This window comes from Pithys albifrons, chromosome 15, assembly GCF_047495875.1.
Source record: "Pithys albifrons albifrons isolate INPA30051 chromosome 15, PitAlb_v1, whole genome shotgun sequence".
Classification (NCBI taxonomy): Eukaryota; Metazoa; Chordata; class Aves; order Passeriformes; family Thamnophilidae; genus Pithys; species Pithys albifrons.
The window spans coordinates 15,958,173-15,978,276 of NC_092472.1; the positions used below are offsets into that span (position 1 = coordinate 15,958,173).

The window sequence follows — 20,104 nt, forward strand, 5'->3', positions numbered from 1 at the left end:
TTCAAGAGAGGAGATTCTAACACTTGTCAGCTTGAGTGATGGAAGCTCTACATGGAGAGCCATAATATTCATGTCAGAGAATTGCCAAGCCCATGCGGAAGTGTTGAAGATGGATGGCCTGGGGATGTTCCCCTGACACTTTAATACGGGGGGAGGGTACAGCACAAACATCTCGTACAGAATTATAATCCATGAAAGGGCACTGGCAGCATAAATTAAAGGTAATCCAGCAGGGAAGGAGTTTAACAGCCGAAGGAAAGCAGGCTGGGGGAGAGGAGGGATGCTGGTGGGATACAGTGGGGGCTGTGGTGGGGCTTCAAGGGAGGGAACAGCCCCCAGCTGGGGTGGGAGTGGAGCAGGAGAGAGCTGCGCTGGGCTGAAATCCATCCACCTCCAAACTGCTTTGCAAAGAGCATCTGCTGAACCTTCACTTTGTGAATTAAATACATTTGATTCTCTGTTTGCTGGTTGTTGTTGTCTGTCGAGGGGAGGGGGACTGGAGTGTCCCTGCCAGCCTGTGGGTTGAGGCTGCAGAGGCACCCGGTGGTGATGATGGTGTGAATTCCCTGTCAGAGCCATCCCTGTACTCTCTCCTGGGAGAGGGAGCAAAAGGAAGAGCACAGACCCAGTCTGTGTGCTGGGTGACATCCTCAGCCTGTGGCAGTGGCACGGTGAGTCTGCCCACACAAACAGAGTGCCAGCCCTGCTCCATGTGCCAACCCTGCTCCACGTGCCAACCCTGCTCTATGTGCCAGCCCTGCTTCATGTGCCAGGGCTGCCCCAAGGATGTGCCCTGCATCCCTGTCAACAGCAGGCTCTGCAACCTGAACTCCACCTTCCTCCACGCAGGGGTGGAGGTGACCCAGCCAAGGCCATGTGTGGACTCGTGCCCATGTTCCTGCCTGGAGGGGAATTAGGCTGTGGGGGCATTTCCACACACTGGGAAGGAGAAACAGGAAGAAAACTGGTGGTGCTGTTCCTGATGAGGGTGCTGGGATGGGCACCTGGACAGCAGCACAGCATGGCCAGGAGGCAACTGGTGAAACAGTGACAGTGATGGCCCTGGGTGAGATGGGACGGACTGGGACAGCTTGTGGGCTTAGCTGGGCTATCCTCATGGTACAAACACCCCAACAATGATTTTCTGACACTCTCCAGTTGAACAGGCACCTCTGACATAAACCTGCCCTGCTCTGTGGTAAAGCAATAGCTGGACTATTATTTCATAATCTGGAATGTGTTTCCCTTTCTCATTAAGAATGGTCCATAAACCAGCCCTGTCCCTCAATAAAGGCACAAACACTGCTGGGACACTGGTGTTAAACCTCCACAAGGGCAAATTGATTTCGGGCCAGTTGAACTGATGTGCTGCAGGTTTCTTACATGGGGCTACTTCTGTCCATGGCAGCGGCTGTTCAGACATGAAGGTGCTGCTCCAGGACTGTCTGAGAAGCTCCACAGCCCTGCCCAAATACCCCTTTGGGTGTCCCTTCTCCAGGGCATGCCCAGCACCCAGTGCTGTGTGGGGTCTGGCCTCAAAGGGGAGCAGCAGTGCTGACAGCCCATGGGGCAGCAGGATTTTGGGTAGAGTTCATACAGTACCTGGCCCAGATTAAGATTTTCACCTTTTCATTGTAATTAGGATTGTTACATTATTATTATATTACTGTGGGATGGCTGTCAGGTTCTTCCTCAAGGTTTCATAGATCCAGCCTGTCCCTTCCTCCAGGTGTGCAGGGAGTTACGGGTGGTTGGGATCAGCATCCCATATTGGAGTTGAGTTTGGGTGATCAGGAGCAAACACCTGCAGGTTTGAAGACATCACCAGTCCCTGCAAATGCTCTTTGGCTGCAGCTGGAGAATGAGCCTTTACAAAGCAGGCAGTGACAGGACTGTGCTCTGCAGTGTGTGCTCCTGTTGGCTTTGAAAGCTGCTCTGCAGGACTTTGCTGCCCAGGTAAAATCACAGCTGAAGTGACGAGCTCAGCCTGATGGATGGGGTCCTGTGGCACCCTTGGGGCTGGTTACCCTGTGCCCCCTGTGCCCATGGTGTGGTTATTACAGAAACCACAGCAGTGGGCAGGGGTGTCGGGGTTCCCTGACAGTGCCGTGATGGATTAAGACTATCCTGAATTTCCATTGTTTTGAACTGAATGTAGTGAGAATTGATGACTGTGGTATCCAAGCAACAAGGGGGAGGATGAGGGAGCTTCAGCTTCTCCAAGACTGTAATATCTCTGGCAAAGTGCCACTCTAAACCACAGAGTTGATTTTTGTATTTGCTCAGTCTCGGTATTGCCTCTGCAAGGTATAGAAAGAGAATGGAAATTTGTGTCATGGGATGGGATGTAACTTTCTCTTGAGTTTGCTTCAATCTCCATTTGGTCTCTGGCTTTTGTGTACAATACACTCATTGCCTTGGAGAGCCTGGGTGCCAGAAATTTAAATGGATTTTTAAAAGCAATTATACAAATCCAAGGAAGAACAGTTCATCTCCAGCATTTAAAGGCAACACTGTGGATAGGAATGCTGACTTGACAAGGCCCTGGCTGTGGGTCTGTGGGAATGGGAGGGCTCCTTGGGGAAAGGATTGGTCTTGGCAGGGGTATCCCTATTCCTCCCTGCAGCCCTGTTTCCCTGGGATGAAGCCCATGTGGGACAGAGATCTGGTCTGGTGCTTTGGGCATCTGAAAACCTGTTAAGATGACACAGCATGTCCTGACCATTCCTGCTCACAGGGAGCCCTCATCTCCAGGGATTTACCTCTGTGGTTTGGTAACCCAGCTGTTGGCATAGTTAGAAGGTTTTTGTGTGTGCTTGGGAGTTATCCTGGTGAAACAGTTTCCCTCATCTGAGTGCACATCAGCAGCGACTGTCCTGTGCTCTGTGTAACCTCATTTTGTGGGATTTTGGGGTATCCTGTGCCAGCAGCTCCTGGGGCTGTGGAGCACAGTCCAAGCAAATACAACAGGTGTTACAAAAGGAGAGTCTGAGGGGTTTTTTGTGCAAAGTCAGCCAATGCTCAAGATGCAGGAAAGGGGGTTTGTTTGTCTGTCTTTATAATTTCCAGTTCAGCCTAAGATTTGGGTTGCAACTGGTGGCAACACTGTGAAAAAATCTTGGACTTTTTTGCTTTGGTGAGGCGGCCTGTCAGTTATGGAAATTTTAGAAACAGCTACTCTGAAGGCAGCAAAAAAGCCCCCCTAACTGATGACATCACCCTTCCAGCTTTAATAAGACCCTCTTTGCATAAAATAAATGCATGAAAGTCAGCTGTGCTTCCCAAATGTGTGTTTTACACCTTGAGCTCCCTGATTTGGCTCTCGTGTGTGTCCAGGCTGTGTTTGCATGAGGAGCCACACGGAGACCTGGATAAAATAGCATGGAAGCATTTGCAGTGTGGGCGCAGAGCAATGTGCTGGCAGAGCTGCTGGGTGGTTTTCTCACTTGTCTCTCCTCCTTCTCCTCCCCCTGTCTGGAGAGCGAGCCTGGTGGAGCATCCTCAGCCCTGCATGCTGGGTGTGGGTGATGGCACAGCTCTGGCTCCCCCCGAGCAGGGCGGTGACTCCGAGGAGCGGGACCTGCCCTGGGACAGCAGCAGCAAGTGTGTGTCCCCTCCTGCCCGCCCTGCCAGCCCTGCCCAGGGCTGTTGGCACCCGGAGCAGCAGGGAACCAGCAGACACATTCACAACTGTCCCCAAGTTTTCTCTCCCGCCGCAGTTCAAAGGGTTCCTCTCGTGCCTCCAAGAAATTTGCAGTGAGTGCCGATGTCGGTGCTTTCCACATCAAAGCGGGGGCAGCCTCGCATTGTCTGGGGGATGTCGGGTTGAGGCAAATTAAAGAGGCTTTGGGAGCTTCAAAATCAGCTTTAGTCAGGCTGTGCCTGCATACTCAGCACTTGGGAAGGGTGAGATTGTGGTGATAGCTACTAAAGCCAACCCTCCAGGGACTGGAGGCTGGAGCCGATTTACCAGATCTAGGAAAACAACCTTCTCCCTGGCTTTGGCGACTTTGGGTTGAATGATGAGGAATTCATGGAAGTGCTGGGTTTTACACAGAAACAGGCAATTTTGCACCTAAAGTCATACTGCCAGGAAGCCAGAAAGGAAAAAACCAATTCTTTTAACTGTGATGTTTATTGCAAAATACAGTCCAAAATCTAACTCTTAAGGGATACCTTCAAAATATGCAGTGAAAACAGAATGTGCTAAGCAATAATACAACTTATTAATAAACAACATTAGGCATAAAGAATTCTGAATTCTTATCTGCTAATTTAAAAAAAACCAAAAACGTATAGGATCTGTAAACTGCTTCATTTCTTCCTATTGTCTATTGAGGGTAGGGCTTCTTGTGCCAAAATACAAAATTCAAAAAGAAGGAAAGGGAAAAAAACCAAGAGGGGGGGGAGGGAAATCTGTAAACACTGACTGTAAACTTATCAAGCCCTCAAAAGGCTGCAGTTTTGGTAATACACACCACGACACTGCCAAACCTCCTCTCACGTCAGAAAGTGCATAAGTTTTCCTCTGGAAATGCTGCTGAGCAGCCTCTGTGCATGGACAGCCGGGACCTGGAGCTGTCCCAGCTGTGGGACCTGAGGCTGCCAGGATGGGATCACCCATCTGGACACAAGTTTGGCCTCAGCACCCGTTCCCAGCTCTCTGGCTGTGGGGCTGGAGCCCCATCGCTGGCATTGGCAGAACCCGCGGCAGGGACACAAGGGGCTGAGCCCACCTAAAACGTGAAATTCATCCCTCTGTCTGATACACAGATGAAGTGACTCCCAACAAGGAAGGACTGGGGAATACTGAGGAAAAAACATGGAAGCAAGAAAGACTGTGGCCCATCAGCGCCCACACCTTGCGCTTCCTGGTCTCACCCCATCCACCCACAGGAGCCCCCATCACCCTGCAGACCCCAGGATGCTCCTTCCCCAGCGTGAGCACCCCAGAGCATCCCCCTGGGGCACCGTGGCCGCCCTCTATCTCCTGTGGCTCCTGTTTCTCTGCCTGACGTGGTTGGGGGCAGCGGCGCCATCGCGGCGGGTGCAGAAGTGCTTGGCCACCAGTGTCCGGCACTGCTCGCAGCGCACGGTGCAGCACCAGTGGAACTTGCAGTTGCAGCTGGACACCACCTCTGTCCTGCGCTCCTCCACACGGAGCCCACACTCGGTGCAGAGCCGCCGGCAGCTCCTCCTCTCCCACTGGGACAGGTTCTTGCCGGTCTGCAGGCACTCGCGGCCCTCGGTGCCGTGGTGGCCCAGGCTGGCGTTCCTCGTGCAGTAGTCGGGAGAGTCCTCCAGGAAGACGAGCTCCGTGGCGTGGACGTGGTGGAAGGTGTGGGCCGTGGCGCCGCGGCTGTCGGCGCTGTTGCCGGCCCTCACCCGCCTCTTGTCCATCTCCAGCTTGTGGGCTTGGTCGTATTTTATCTTCAGGTAGTTGCCGACCTCGCGGAACTCGGAGAGCTGGAGCCAGCAGGTCTGGACGCTGCAGCTGCCCGACACCCCGTGGCACTTGCAGGCACGTTTCATAGTGTCTTTTACAGCCTTGGTTGGAGAGGGGGAGAAATTAGAAGCAGCAGAGCATCATCATTTAAACCTCAAAATCAGGCTCATAATCTGGGGACAACAGGTCAAAAGTGGCTCAGGCTTGGCATGACTTCATGTCCTTCCAAGACACGAGCTGAGGCTCTTATTTCAGTTCCTCAAAAATATCTGTGGCAAAGGTAACAAGTGGGCACAAACCATTGCCCACAGTCCTTATGGGAGAATCCAGGGCAGGAAAATGTGCCTTTGTGGGGTCATGCCCTTCTCACGCCACTCACCTGGCTCATCACAGCATAAACCCATCAACCCTCTCAGAGGTTTCATTCAAAACGTGTGAAAACTGCTTTGGAATAACCATACCCAACCTCCCTGCATCTCCTCCAGGCCAAGCACTTCACAGATATTATCTGCCTATCTCCCTGTGGTATTTATAAGGTCCCAATCACTGGTATCTATGTGAGATTAAGCCTGGACACACCCTATGAGATAGGTATGTTAAGTGTTGCAGTCCTTGTTTTTACAGACAAGAAGGTTTGGTAAGACCCTGGGAGACTCCACAGCCCAGGTGGGAGCAGGGCTGGCTGGTGAGCAGGGCCAGCTCACACCTGCCTTCCCAGCCAAAGAGCTTGGAAATGCATATTGCAAGAAGGCAAGGAAGATGTTTCTGGCTTTTGTTTTACAGACCAGACAAGCCCAGGTGAGTACAAACCCCATGCATTTCTGAATAAGTGGTGTGTGCCAGCAGTTAACTGCAGTGCTCAGCTGTAGGAGCTGGAACTGGGAACAACCCTTACTGTGGTTCCCTGTGTTCAAGTTTAAGGCCAGATTCAGGCTGTGTCTTTCCCCTCATGCAAACACTACAGAGCCCAGATCATCACTGGAGTCTGGAAACAGGAGCCTGAGCAGCCCACCAGTCACTCAGATTTTATTTTCAATATAGGCCTTATTATTATCATTTAGTAGTATTATTATGAGCCTGACTTACAAGTCTCCCGACTTCATTGTTGTGCAGGTTAATCAGCGCTCGGGTATCGTGTCCCGTTTCCAAGGCATCCACAAAGAGCTTGGAAACCTTTTCTCCAAACTCCACGTTGTCGCTGCATCCTCCCCACACCCAACCTCGGCCACCTGCAAGACAGACACGCTGAGCACGGAACTGCCCCGTGGGGCCAAATCGTGCGCTGAAATCCGTGGAATGGAGGGAGGATGTGGGTCCCCCCCGGGGTGGCATCTCACCCGCACGGCCGTTCCTGGAGTCGTCACAGCCGCAGCTCTCGAAGTCGCCCAGGCTGCAGTTCCTGGTGAGGGTGTACATGACTCCAGCCGAGCTGATGGCGTGGACAAAGGATGTTTCCCGGGTGGCTGCGGGAGAGGGGGGAAAGGCTGTCACAGGCAGACATAGACATCAGCCCCGGAGTATCAGGAATGAACATTTCCTGTGCTGCAAAGGTGCAAGAAGAAAATACATCCTCCCCCTCCCCCTGCCCCGACTCCCCAAATTAGTGCAAAAGGTAAAGTGCTGCAGAAATTAAATGCTCAGGACTGGATCTTTCCAGGCTTCAGCACAGCGGGTTACAGCAATTTGGCAGAATATTATGCAGGGGATGGAACATCTTGGCAAGGGTAGGATCATAAGGCAATGCCCCAGTCCTGTTCTGGCCAAGGTGAGTTATTGCTCCCTTCAGCTGGCACTCGGTTCATCTCTGTCCTTCCTTGTCCGGGGGGATGTTGTGCTTTGATCTTGCCCGCTGGGGAAAACCATCATCGATCCTTGGAACTTGAGCTAACAGCTGTCTGCACCCACCCTCCTGATTTGGTTCTTTTTGGCTTTCTGAACACATCCAAACCAGATGCAGCTCTAGGGAAGAGGAGATTTCTGTCTGTTGAAGTAGATAATATTGAAATATATCCACAACTTTCTTATGAAGGCAGTTTCTTAGAGCACATCTCTGGTTTCTGCCCTTGTCTCTTCTGTGCTTCTCCCATTGGAAGCTCTGGTGTCTCTAACACTGCACTTCCCGGGATGCTGCACACAAACTGGCAGAACAAACCCATGGAGCAGCACTGCGGGAAGGACTGAGCTCTAGCCGAGCATGGATAGGGATCCAGAGAGAGCCTGGGATCCCTGGGACAATATTAGTGCTAATTACGACACCAATTAATACACACAGAGAAAAAACAACTGTTATTTTTGGGACAGCAAAGCCCGTCTCCATCAGTCAATGTAAGGAGCAGCAGCAGCTCCTGCAGGGCACGTCCCGGGGCAGGGCAGGGATGCCCGGGGCAGGTGGAGGGGCACTCACCGCTGCGCAGCCGGTTGTGTGTGGAGAGCTGCAGGGCGCTCTCGGGGCAGTTCCAGCGCTCCCACCCGAACTGGAACTTGCACTCCTCCATCCCGCTGTGTGCCCCGGCTGCCACGCTGCTGGAGAACGTCAGGTAAGCCTGGCATGGGAAACACCGGGCTGAAAACCCAACCTGCTTTACCATTTATCAGTGAAAACAGACAGAAATGGGCTGCGAGTCCTTTCCCTCTAAGCTTGTCAGGATTTGAAACTGATGTGCTCTGGGAAGCCTGGTTCCTTGGAAAAGCACTATTTCCCATTGGGAAAACAAACCAAACCAAAACAAAAATCACTCCAATTTCTGACGGTCCATATGTTAATTACCTTGGGTCCTGTCATCAGGAAGTTATTCACAGACCTGAAACAAAGAAAAGAAAATGAATCGCGCAGCTTACCACAGGCTGAGGAGCATCCCTAAAAAATTCCCTTTCCACTGAGTTAGACCCTACCATGCTGCTGTGTGGAGGATGGCACTGTAGACCCCTGTGATGGAGAGGATGAGGAAGGTGCTTCTCTTCATGGCTGTCACAAGGAGCAGGGTTGGATCCCTTTGGCTGATCCGTAGCTCTCTGCACCACAGGTCTCCAGGCAAGCAGGGCCGCCTCCCTCTGCTCCTTCCCAAGGTGAGCTATGGGGATGGAGGAAAGCTGCAGGAACCTCCAACACTGATATTTATAAGGTGAAGTTGTGAATAGTCAAAACCCCCCATTCATTTGCTACCCAATGACTTAATGTGGTAAAAAAGCTCCCTCTCCAATGGGTGACAAGGAACCGCCTAAGGTTGCACTTCAAAAGGCGGTGCAGTGTCCCTGGGAATGGGATGGTCTGAGGGAGAGCAAACTTCCCTAACAATGGGATACTTTTAACTCTCTTCCCCGCCACCAGCCATCCCTTTCTGCTCACCCCAATACCTCTTGCCATCCCCTTTTCATCCTCTGCGTGCCAGCAGAGGCTCCATCCCCACGTCCCTCTGAAATAACAAGCTGATGCATTTCTATAGTTTCCCTGCTATCTCCCTGCTCCCTCCTATGGGAACTTCCCGAGGAGTTTTAACAACCCTTCTGTAAAGATCTATAGGGATGGACCTCCCAGCTCTCCTTGGCTTGCAGAGATGCGTTTAACGGCAGGTTTTTCTCCCTTCTTGCCTCTCTATGATGAAAGTTCCTGCATTTCCATCCTGATAACAGCGAGCTCGGCTCGGGAGCCTTTGGAAATCTCTCTAATTGACGCGGCTGCAGCTTGGGAACGCTGTGTGAATCATTTTTGTGGTTTTCTCCATGCTCCAACGCTGTAATTAGGGGAACAGTTTTCTGGGGTTGGCAATTTCCTTACGGTAAAAGCTGTGGCAGCAAAGGCACGGCCACTGCAGCTGCTGCACAGGCAGGAGCTGCCCAGAGCCTGAGCAGAGTGAGGGGCCTCTGCCACTGCTGAGCCATCAGCTGTGCTTGAGAAGGGAAAATCCTTAACAGAGGAAGCCCCAAAAAGCCTTCCAATAGTTGTGGCCAGTGTCATTAGGGGCTGTGAGGTGCTGTGATGCTGCAGAATGGGGAGATGGTGTTCATGGAAAGTTCTGGGTCTGTTTTCCCTGTGGGTGGATGATCCCACCGGGGGCTGGCTCACCCTGGGCAGGGATCCTGACTGCTCCATGGGGCAGTGTGGGTGTTTGGTCCCAAAGCAGTGCTGTGCCAGCAGTGCCAACAGCACCCTGGCACTGCCCCGTGGCACATGGGCACAACCTCTGCCCAGTGATGGTCCTGTGGCAGGGCAGAGGTGCTCCTTCCTTCCTCCTCCTCCTCTCAGCCCCCTGGGTACACCCATCTGCCCATGTCAATGGCTGCTGCTGCAGGGGGACTGATGAAGGGGCTGCAAAAGTGAGGGTTCAAGGGAATAGGGCTGCGCTGCACATGGCACCTGTGGGGCTGCCCCTCGGGGATACACCCCACCCTCACAGGCAGGTGAGGGCTCTGTGGCCAGGCAGAGGCTGCACCTCAAACATGTCTGTGAAGTACTTTGCTGTCTTGCCATGAAATGCACCAGAGCATTGCAGAGCCAGCAACCCACCCTGGGCTTTGCCACCCCTCAGTGCTGGTGTCTGAGTGCAGATCTGTGGGCTCAGGTCACTCCTTTGCCTCCTGCCCTGAGCAGGCAGAGAAGCTTCTCGCTGCTCCAGAGACTCTCCCTGTCCTGCTGCTCATCCTTGAGTGAGGGCAGAGGCCTCTCCCTCCAGACCCTGCAGAAGGGAAACCTGGAGTCTGCTGGGCAAAGCCACAAACAACCCCTTAGCAACCAGAGGATTAAAATTGCAGATTGGTTGAAAGGCAGGGATGCAAAATACCTTCCAAGTGAGCACAAAGCTGGTGCAGTCCTGCCAGCCAGTGTGGAAAACCCTCTGTGAGTCAGCATTTTAATCATTACCATCCCAAACTTGTTAGAGCTGTCAAAGGACAATTACTGGGAATGAAGTGTTTCCCATGTATCAGGGAAGCTCATGCACACAGCTTGGAAATCTTCTGTGCATTTTCTTTATGCACATAGGTAATTTTGGGGTTTGTGCCTGGCTCTCCCTGAGGGCATATTGATGAGGTTTTATTCTTGTGTGAGAGAGCTTGTGCAGCTAAAAAAACATTGGTGTGTCTGCTCTGTCAGGTCACACATGAGATTCCTATCACATGCCAGAAGAACAACAGCGTCCCTGGGCGTGAGCAGCCGCTGGCAGGACCGCACAGCTCTTGGGCCATTAAAAATGTCCTTTCCAATTAAAGTCACAGGGATCTTAAAAGTCACCCATAACGTTGTCACTTGCACTAACTGTCAGCAAACAAAGCAGCGTGCTGGGACGAGCCTTCCTGTGCCACTGCAGGGCTTTTCCATGTGAACAGCTCTGCCCTGGGCGAGCAGGAGGCAGCACTGGTACAGCTCATCCAAGGATTGCAGGAATCCAGGCGTTATTGCTGGACTTTCCCACCTCCAGGCAAAAGCAGACTTTGGTCTTGCTGTGTTAATAAATTTTGCACTTACAGAGTGCTCTGTGCAGTGTGTAAAAGAGATTAAACATACAGGTCTCTCTTTGCAGTTGGGTAAACTGAGGCACAGGGATGGGTGGTCATAGAATCATAGAATGGATTGGGTTGGAAAAGACCTCCAAGATCATCAAGTTCAACCCCTGGTCCAACTCCAGTCCCTTTACCAGATCATGGCACTCAGTGCCACGGCCAAGCTCAGTTTCAAAATCTCCAGGGATGGGGAATCCTCCCCCTCTCTGGGCAGCCCATTCCAATCCCTGAGCACTCTCTCTGCAAAGAATTTTTTTCTGCTCTCCAACTTCAATTTCCCCTGGCAGAGCTTGAGCCCATCGTGCCCCCTTGTCCTATTGCTGAGTGCCTGGGAGAAAAGACCAACCCCCACCTGGCTAGAACTTCCCATTCAGGTCTTTTGCTCTCAGGGTGAATCAGAGGCAGAGTTGTTCAGAAGTTGGTTCTGGTGCTTTGCTCTGTAAGTGTGGGCAAAGCCCAGCCAGGCTCTGGGGGGTGCAGGGCTGGATGCTCCCCCATTGCCGGTGGGAACAGTGCCCTGGTCACACCCTGGGTCTCCTGAGCCACAGGTCCCATCTGAGAAATGATCCTGAAGGGAGTGTTGTTGCTGAGAGGTGTTTTTGTGGTGCCTAGAAAATGGCTTTGGGTTTGGTTTTGGATAGGGAAAAAAACCAGCCTGAAAGGCATATTCTGTTGAATTTACCTGGCTGTGTAGAATATGCACTGTCAGTTGTTCTGGGCAGCCTGGACATCACAGTGACCCATCAGACCTCACAGTGACCCATCAGCCACCCAGCACGGGGGCACCACCAGAGCCTGTGTTGGTTCCATGTGCTGCTGAGGGACAGGCTGCTTGGAAAAGCAGTGTCCCAAATGTCAGCTGGACCCTCTAGGCTTTACTGACAGAATCTTAATGCTTTGCTTCTCATTTTCTTGCTATGTGACCAAACAGTCCCTTTCATGGGATTATCAAAATCCTGAAGCATTTTGGTATCTGCCCTGAGTAAAGAAACAACAGTCTATGTAGCCCCACACCCACAAAACCCCCTTCACACCACAGTGTGGGTTCTGGGGGAGGGCAGACATGAGATAAGTCAGTTTATCAGGGCAGCAGGTCCCACAGGGGTGGTGTCAGGGCAGCAAGCCCAGTGGCTGTGGACACCAGGGGAATAAAGCACAGGCCACTTGCTAAATTGCCCTGTGCAGGTGACACATTCAGAGCCCTGGCGTCAAATCCTGCATTGCTGCCCTCCTTACAATAGAAACCCACCTGGGTAATTAGAAAGCCACCCCCTGGCTGGCGAGGTGGAGGCTGTTTTATGGTGCTCTCCCACCCTGGGAAGCCCCTGAGCCCCCGTGGTCTGTGCACAGCAAGAGGTGTGTCCCTGTGCTGCACAACATTCCATCCTGGAGCACAGCAGCCGTGGGGCAGCCCTCCTGCACACCCAGCTCTTCCAGCAACTCTTATTTTGAGTCTTCTCGATTTTCCCAAACCAGGGAAAATACGTGCCCATTGATCTGCCTGTTGCACAGTCCCTCGTGGGCTGTGGCAGTTCCCAGTGGGAGCAAAGAGTGCCAGGACTGAGCCCTGCACCTGGCAGTGCTGGTGGGAGTTCTGCCTGTGTAAGGAATATGTTTTGATTAACAAATGGTAATTGGGGATGGAGGTGTAACTGGAATCAGGTGTTGTGCCACACCTTCCCCATGGGCTTGGTCCTCTTCATGCCTGTTTTGGCACAGTTAGAAGTGGCCTGATGTTCACTGAAAAGAACCCAACAGAGCCAGCTTGGGGTGTGCTTTCCCAGTGACAAAATGATCCCATGGAGTTCCTGTCTCTCCCACAGCACTTTGTGCCCCTCAGCTGTGCCAGTGCAGGCAGGTTTTCCATCTCACTTTTAATCCTGACTCCCAGCACAGCCTCATGTGCAGGTTGTTGGGCTGAGCAGTGAACTCATCTCAGAGGACACAAGGGAGTAAGGCCAAGGTAAGAGACTCTGCTGCTGAGGGAAACACATCCCAAAACAGAATGCAGGACCTTGGGATGCCAGAAACCAGGACCACAGCAGGCTCTAAGTTGCACTGTTTGGGCTTTACATCCTTATGTTTCAAGATGGAAAAAAATCAAGGTCTGGAACCAAATTCTGATCTTTCCAGCCATGAGCTGACTGGGAATAGAGATGCTTCTGAGCTGGGAATGTCCCAGTGGGGATTGGAGAAACAGCCCTGGAGCATTGTGGAGCTCTCAGGAGCATTATGTGTGCACAGGATGTTGTGTTTAGGCTAGAAATAAGAAGATGGGGCAAACAAGGGGGGAACAAACTCTTTTATTCCATCACCAAGAGGCAGAACAAGTGGTCCAAGGGGTAGATTTAACTTGCTGTGGGCTCCTGGCATGTCAGGAATGAAGCAGGTGAGCTCAGCCCTGCCATGGTGGGGAGGACGGTCTGGGAGGTGGGTCAGGGTGTCTCCAGCCCCACTGACTGGGGGGCAGGGGCTCCAGGGGGGATGTTCACCCTGTGCCCAGCTCTCTTGGGAAAGCTCTTGAGAGAATTTGGGTGCCCACTCAGCACTGGAGAAGCAGCTCCATGGCCTGACCAGCCTCACCTCACCTGCCTCCTTTAGGTGTGTCCCTCCAGACCTACAGGGCTGTTTACACAGTCCCATTATAAAGCAGGGACAAGTGTTTTGTTTTTCTCACCTTTAAAGGAAGTGTCATGCAAAGGGTGTTAGTGCAGCAGGTAAGTTACTGCCTGGGCTTCTGCATGGAGGGACCAGATCTCTGTCCTGGCAATGTGTCACCTCCCAGGTAAAAGCCTGTCCAGGAAGAGATTGGGCACTTGATACAGAGGAAAATTATCACCTCCTTCTTAATTATTCCCTGCTAAACTCAAGTTAAATTAGCAGATTACAGCCTGGCTCATGTGGTGCTCCCTGTCCTTTCCCAGCATGTGTCCTTGCACTGTTCCTTTGTGGCTGTGGCTCTGTCACCCCTCCTGTCCCCATCCATTTCATGTCCCAGGGAGCAGCTCAAGCCCAAAGATCCTAATTTCTGAGCTGGATGATGTGTGTGTTGCTGCTGGCTGTGTCTGGCACACTGAGTGTGGGAGGTTTTGAGACTCACAGAAGAAAATGGTGATTCAAGCTACGAATATTTTCTGAAAATTCATCTTTATTTCTTGGGGCAGACACGATTCTGAGTGCAGAAAGCTGAGGCTTCCTCTGGAGGAATCTGGGCTGAGAGCAGCTTTAAAAGTTCTTTAAGTCATGCTGGGAGAGACAAAGTGAGGACAAAACTTGCTTCTGGACCAGCTTTGCCCACAAGGCAGTGGGAGCCTGTGCTGCTGTGGGGCTTGTCCCTACCACGGTGCCCACTGGGGCTCCAGCACTTTGCTCTGCTTCCCCTGAGGAAGCTCCTCTTGCCTTGCCTGTCTTTCCACAGGGGCTGAGCTGCATATTTCCATTTCCCAATGCAGCTGGGCATCGATGCCATGTTCATGTATCATTCAATCAGTCTGGTACTGCCTTGTATTTATTCATCTTTCAGGTGGGAGGGGACATCTCCAGTGTTATCTGAGGTCAGAGTGAGGTTGCAATTCTTGGCAAGCTCTCTGGCTTTACTAAACCAGTTTCAAGCCTTTGCTGTTCGTGTAAAGTTGACCCGGTGGGAATGTGTAAGGTGGGATCAGGCTCGGGGGTCTGGCTCACCGTCCTCCAGCCCCGTTAGGATCCTTCACGGGGTGAATTTTCATATTCCCTTGGTAAATCCTGGATCAGCTCTGAACGCTGGAGCTGTGGGGCTTTAGGAGGGAGCTTTGCCCAGCCCTGTCGAGGGTGAACACAGGAGGTTTCACACCCGTTAATTCCGAGAGGGTGGCAATGGAGCAGAACCTGCAGTGCCGGGGCCGAACCCAGAGGCGGAGCGCGGGGAGCGGCCGGGGCGGGCGGGGAGGATGCCCGGGGGGATGCCCGGGAAGTGGCCCGGGCAGTGTCCCCGCAGGCTGGTGACAAGGCTCCCCCCTGTGGGACGTCCCCGCACCGCACCCCCGTCCCAGCCCGTCCCGCACCAGCGCCAGGCTGGGTGGGTGCACACAGAGGGACGGGACAGGCTGGCAGAGTCCCTCCAGCTGAGCACCTCAGGTGGCAGCTGGGACAAAAGCTGTCCGGCAATGCCACTGCCAGAACATGGGGAATTTCCCATGCCCATTGCTCAGGTTGGCTGGCCCAGCCCTGGGCTTTTCAAAATTCCTGTTTTGTGGGTCTGTGGTTCATCTGGCCATGCTTGGGGCTACAAAGAGCAGGACATGAGCAAAACATTCTCTGGGGGACAGGAGAGCTTGTGCTGACAGAACTGGTGGGATGTAGCAGAGTCTGTGCTCAGGGACTCTGTGGGGAGGGAGGAGGTGCCCAGGGGTCCCTTGAGCTCTAAGGGTGTTGGTTTCACCACTCTGATGCACATGGGGGAAACTGAAGCTTAATGAGATGGCAGTGACATCCCTGGGAACGTTCAGAAACATGTGGAAGTGACCCCTGGGGACAAGGCTTAGTGGTGAACATGACAGTGCTGGGTTAAGGGTTGGACTCAATCTGAGAGGTCTTTACCAACCTTTATGATTCTATGACAAGACCTGCTCAAGGGGAGGGGCCTGGAGCACAGGTTTCCTAAATCCTGTTTGTTCACCTCACTGGCAGGCTCCCTTCACTGACATCTCCCCAGTGCCATTGGCATCATGAACCTCAGGTAAACTGGGTGCTCCTGGTCCTGGACTCTGCCAGACCTGGCTGGAGACACTCAGTGCCTGTGGGGAAACCAGCCCTGCTCCCATTGCTGTTTCTGTTCCTGCCTGGTTTGTGCAGGAATTAGCAGAGCCTGGGGGTTAATCTCAACAGATTTCCTTTCCAAGGGGTCCAAGTGTGGCACCGTCCCACAAAGTAAGACCCTCCCCAGGGTCCTGGTGCTCACTGATCAAAGTCCCTGGTGGTTGTTGCTGGCTGATGCAGTTACCTCAGCGTTACAGAGGAATATCACGCCTTCCATCTGAGCACAGCTCTGGGATTTATCTCCTTCAGCCCATTCTGGATGCTGAGTGCTATTTTAGGGCAACCTCTTCTATTGCCACCTTGGCCATGCAGAGCTGAATGCTTCAGACATGAAGTTTATAAAAGCAGGTGAGTTAAAGCTTTATTGGCCTTTTGTACAGCTAGAAAATGAATGAAGGCAGGCTCAGCACTATGAGGAGCCAGAGCTCACAGTGAGGCAGCTCCCATTTGAATTGGTCCTCAATTATCTCTTAGGAACAGGGAGGCAGATCCTGCACCTGATACAGCCCTGCTGCTGTCCTGACATTTCCAATTCCCTTCGTGTTCATGAAACACATTAAAAGAGAATTAAAATTAAACTGGAGCCCAGGCCACGTGCATTGCACTTGGCAAGTTAAAGCAGCACAATAATAAAACAGGGCCAGAGGTGTGTTAGAACAGAATTGATGCCACACTCTGCCCCACAGGGCTGCCCCATGGGGGGGCACATCTGGCAGCACCATGTTTACTGTGTGGTCACAACAAATCTCTGCTCACTCATTTCCACCAGGTTTTCCCCTTCTGAAGCCCTCCATAGGGCAAACACCTCCAAGATGTGACCAAGATATGGGGAGTGCTGGATGGGCAAGAGCAATTCTTCAGAGCACCCACAGCCCAGGGAAATGTCACTGTACCTGCCCCCTCTCACTCTGGATTGATGCCTGCCACCAAAGCCACTGGTGTTGCTGGGGACCTCTGCCAGAGTGGGGGAACTTCAGCTGGCACAAGTTTGATGCCTTTTCCCTCCAAATGCCTCCTCCTTGCCACCCCTGCTGGTACCAGGAGAGGTCCTTGCTGGGGTTGGTGCATGTGGCTGATGGCAGGAGCTGGCACAAAGCAGTGCTGTGGGCTCAGGTTACCCAGATCCCATTGAAACAGCACCCTGGACAGGACAGAAATAAAACGGTATGAGTCAGGAGGAGCAGTGGAGAGGCTGGAGCAGTTATAAAGCCATTATGGAGCTATTGCAGCACTCTCAGCTATTGCTACTCCTGCTCCCCAGAGAGAAGGGTCCTGGGAGTGATGCTGCTGCTCTGGAGCCTCCCTGTTGCCTCCTTCATCCCTGTTGCCTCCTTCATCCCTGTTGCCTCCTTCATCCCTGTTGCCTCCTTCATCCCTGTTGCCTCCTTCATCCCTGTTTCCTCCTCCATCCCTGCTGCCTCCTTCATCCTGCTGCCTCCTCCATCCCTGCTCCCTCCATCCCTGCTCCCTCCATCCCTGCTCCCTCCATCCCTGCTGCCTCCTTCATCCTGCTGCCTCCTTCATCCTGCTGCCTCCTTCATCCTGCTGCCTCCTTCATCCTGCTGCCTCCTTCATCCTGCTGCCTCCATCCCTGCTGCCTCCTTCATCCTGTTGCCTCCATCCCTGCTCCCTCCATCCCTGCTGCCTCCTTCATCCTGTTGCCTCCATCCCTGCTGCCTCCTTCATCCTGCTGCCTCCTTCATCCTGCTGCCTCCTTCATCCTGCTGCCTCCTTCATCCTGCTGCCTCCTTCATCCCTGCTGCCTCCTTCATCCCTGCTGCCTCCTTCATCCTGCTGCCTCCTTCATCCCTGCTGCCTCCTTCATCCTGCTGCCTCCTTCATCCCTGCTGCCTCCTTCATCCTGCTGCCTCCATCCCTGCTGCCTCCATCCCTGCTGCCTCCATCCCTTCCCTTGGATTCAGCCCCAAAAGCACACACCTCCAGCCAAGGCTCTTCATGCCTGATTCCTTCAGTGATAAATGAAATGTGTGAGTTTGGACTTGCACATGTGTTTCTTTAGCACTTTGAGGTGGTGACTCCCCCAGTGCTCACAGGGGTGGAGGGACCAGCCGTGGTCAGGCATGAGCTGAGGTGGTTCCCATGATTAAACAGAAAAATAAACCCCCAGTTCTTTTCTCTGAGAAGAATTATTTCCAGCATCATGAGAAAACAAAGCAGACCAAGAGGGATTATTTTCCCCAAACAAGTTGCTGTTTGAAAACACCCACTTGGAGTCACGCATCATTTTTTCCCTCCCTGGTTGTTGCAACTTTGCCAAGTCCAAAAATTCTGATACTGAGTTGGCCTCTGAATTCATGAGACCAGCTTAAAATTCCTGAGATTGTTTTTTTTATTTTCAAAATTCCCATTATTTTTGTTCAGTGCATTCTGCTGGAGCCTCATTTCCCTAGAGCAGCAAGAAACCCCCTTTTGCTCACCCCTCCACCTCCTTTTCTCCTGATTCTCATGGATTGAATGAGTTCTGGAGCTGGGCCTTGAAGCAAACACGAAGCACTGGGAGGTTTGCAGTTGATGGTAGGAGTTGTCAGGAGCTGTTGTCAGCACAGCTTACACGATGTGTGTGAACCATCCTCAGCAACTGTTCCTTCCCAAGCCAGCTCTCCTGACAAGACAGAAAGCACAGGGAGCTGCCTTTCCCAGCACAGACACCAAGAATGAGAGTTTTCCCTGCTGTCAGTTTGAGCAGTGCTGGGTTTGAGCTGGAGAAACACCCACACACACTCACACACCTGCTCCCACAGAGCCTGGCTCAGGCCCAGCCTTCCATGTCCCAGGCTGAGAAGGTTTTGCTCCCAGGACACAGCTCATTGCCCAGGACTGGGCTGGGACAGACAGAACTCCCTGGGCACCCACGGACATGCTGGGTGGGAGCAGGTGGAGTGGCCAGGGCTGGCTGCCCATGCCAGGGCTCTGGGAGGACAGAGCAGCTTTGTTTGCCTGGGCACCGTGTGGGAGGCTCCCCCAGCTTGGCACCAGAAGGTTAGTGCTTTTTAAAAGACTATTGTTTTCACCCTGTGTGTTTTTGGAAAAACAAGGGGTGAGCCAGGCAGAGGCAAAGGAGCTGCCCTGGCTTTTGCCTTGGGTTTCTGCTGCTGTGGGCAACTCCCTGGCTGCACTCCCAGCCCTCGACCTCCTCCTTCCCATGCTGCAGGTCAGACCCTGATCCCACAGAGCTGGTGCCAGAGTCCTTCTTCCCTCACATCTTTCCCCGTCCCTCTCTTAGCAGGATTGGTCTCTGCTGAGTCAGGAGCAGCACTGATGGCAGGAGAAACACACAAAGGTGTTTTCCCAAAGCAAAGGCTTCTCCAGCCTCGGCCTCTCACAGGCATCCCAGCTTTTGCTGTGGTCACCAAGCCAGTTGCCACAGTCAATTGTTGCTGCAGAGCTGGACCCACAGATTTGCTGTGACATGTCTCAAAACCACGGGGTTAATAACCCAAATAGGAGTGAACACCCAAATATATCTGAAAAAAAAACCCCATGTGTTTTGAGATGGCTGTTGTGGTATCTGAGCTGGGGCTGGAGCTGGGCATGATCTCCCAGGGGCTGCCACACGTGAGGTGGAACACACACAAACCCTTTTCCTAGGAGAGCTGGCTTAGGGCTTCCCCTCCCTGCCTTTCACTGCTATCAAATGCCTGCCTAATGAGATTTATTAAATCAACCAACTTCTGTACAGCAACGACAGGAATGCAGATCTCTGCTCAGTCAGGGCTTGCTGTGACCCTGCAGAGCAATTAGAACTGACTCACAGGGGCAGGTGGACTTGGCCAGGAGCCTGAGAGGGCTGGCCCTGTCCTTGGGATCCAGGGGGCAAGACTGGTTTCATGGTGATGCCAAGAAAGTGGGTGTTTATCTGTATATAATGAGGTTTTGGCTGTAACTGCGTCAGCACGGAAGGCGTTTTTCCTTTGGAGGAGTTTTAAGGTAACACCTCGACCTGTCCCCTTACATAACAGCAAGGGGCTGCTCTAATTGGCAGAAATATTTGAGTTTCCCACCTGGAGCTGGTTCTGTTTGCTGATGACATTGTCTCCAGCTCAGCTGCCCACCAGAACAGAGGCCGGGGAAGGGCCCCAGCTCCTGGAGTGGGCGGTTGTTGGAGAACCTCAAGACTGGAGGATGCTCTTCCAGAGGGTGAAGGTCAGGTCAACACCCAGAAGGTGTTTCCTAGGTGTGGGTAAGGTGTTTGCTTTGCTTTGGCTTGGTTTGGCTTGGCTTGTAGCTCCCTTCCAATGGCAAGAACAAATATTTCCTGAGTGTAATGACTGGAAGGATGAGAATTCCCTGTCTCTGCCTGAAGTGATGAGTGGTTTCCTGGTCTGTGTTCCCAGCTTGCCCCAC

The 20,104-nt window shown here is 52.7% G+C and overlaps 1 protein-coding gene across 1 annotated transcript; it reads right to left on the bottom strand.

The window, feature by feature from the left end:
- Positions 1-4,983: 4,983 nt before the first annotated feature.
- Positions 4,984-8,409, bottom strand: WNT8A (Wnt family member 8A). Its single transcript, XM_071570279.1, has 6 exons — positions 8,339-8,409; positions 8,214-8,247; positions 7,851-7,989; positions 6,784-6,909; positions 6,533-6,675; positions 4,984-5,547 (listed from the first exon to the last, which is right to left on the bottom strand). Exons 1-6 carry the CDS (start codon positions 8,407-8,409, stop codon positions 4,984-4,986), a joined length of 1,077 nt encoding a protein of 358 aa, XP_071426380.1.
- Positions 8,410-20,104: the final 11,695 nt, after the last annotated feature.

Coding starts and splice junctions, on each gene's coding strand:
- WNT8A (XM_071570279.1), bottom strand. CDS start 8,409: ATGAAGAGAAGCACCTTCCTCATCCTCTCCATCACAGGGGTCTACAGT. Junction 7,990..8,213: donor TCCTGATGACAGGACCCAAG/GTAATTAACATA, acceptor TTCCCATGCCAG/GCTTACCTGACGTTCTCCAG. Junction 6,910..7,850: donor ACACAACCGGCTGCGCAGCG/GTGAGTGCCCCT, acceptor CCTCTCCCGCAG/CCACCCGGGAAACATCCTTT.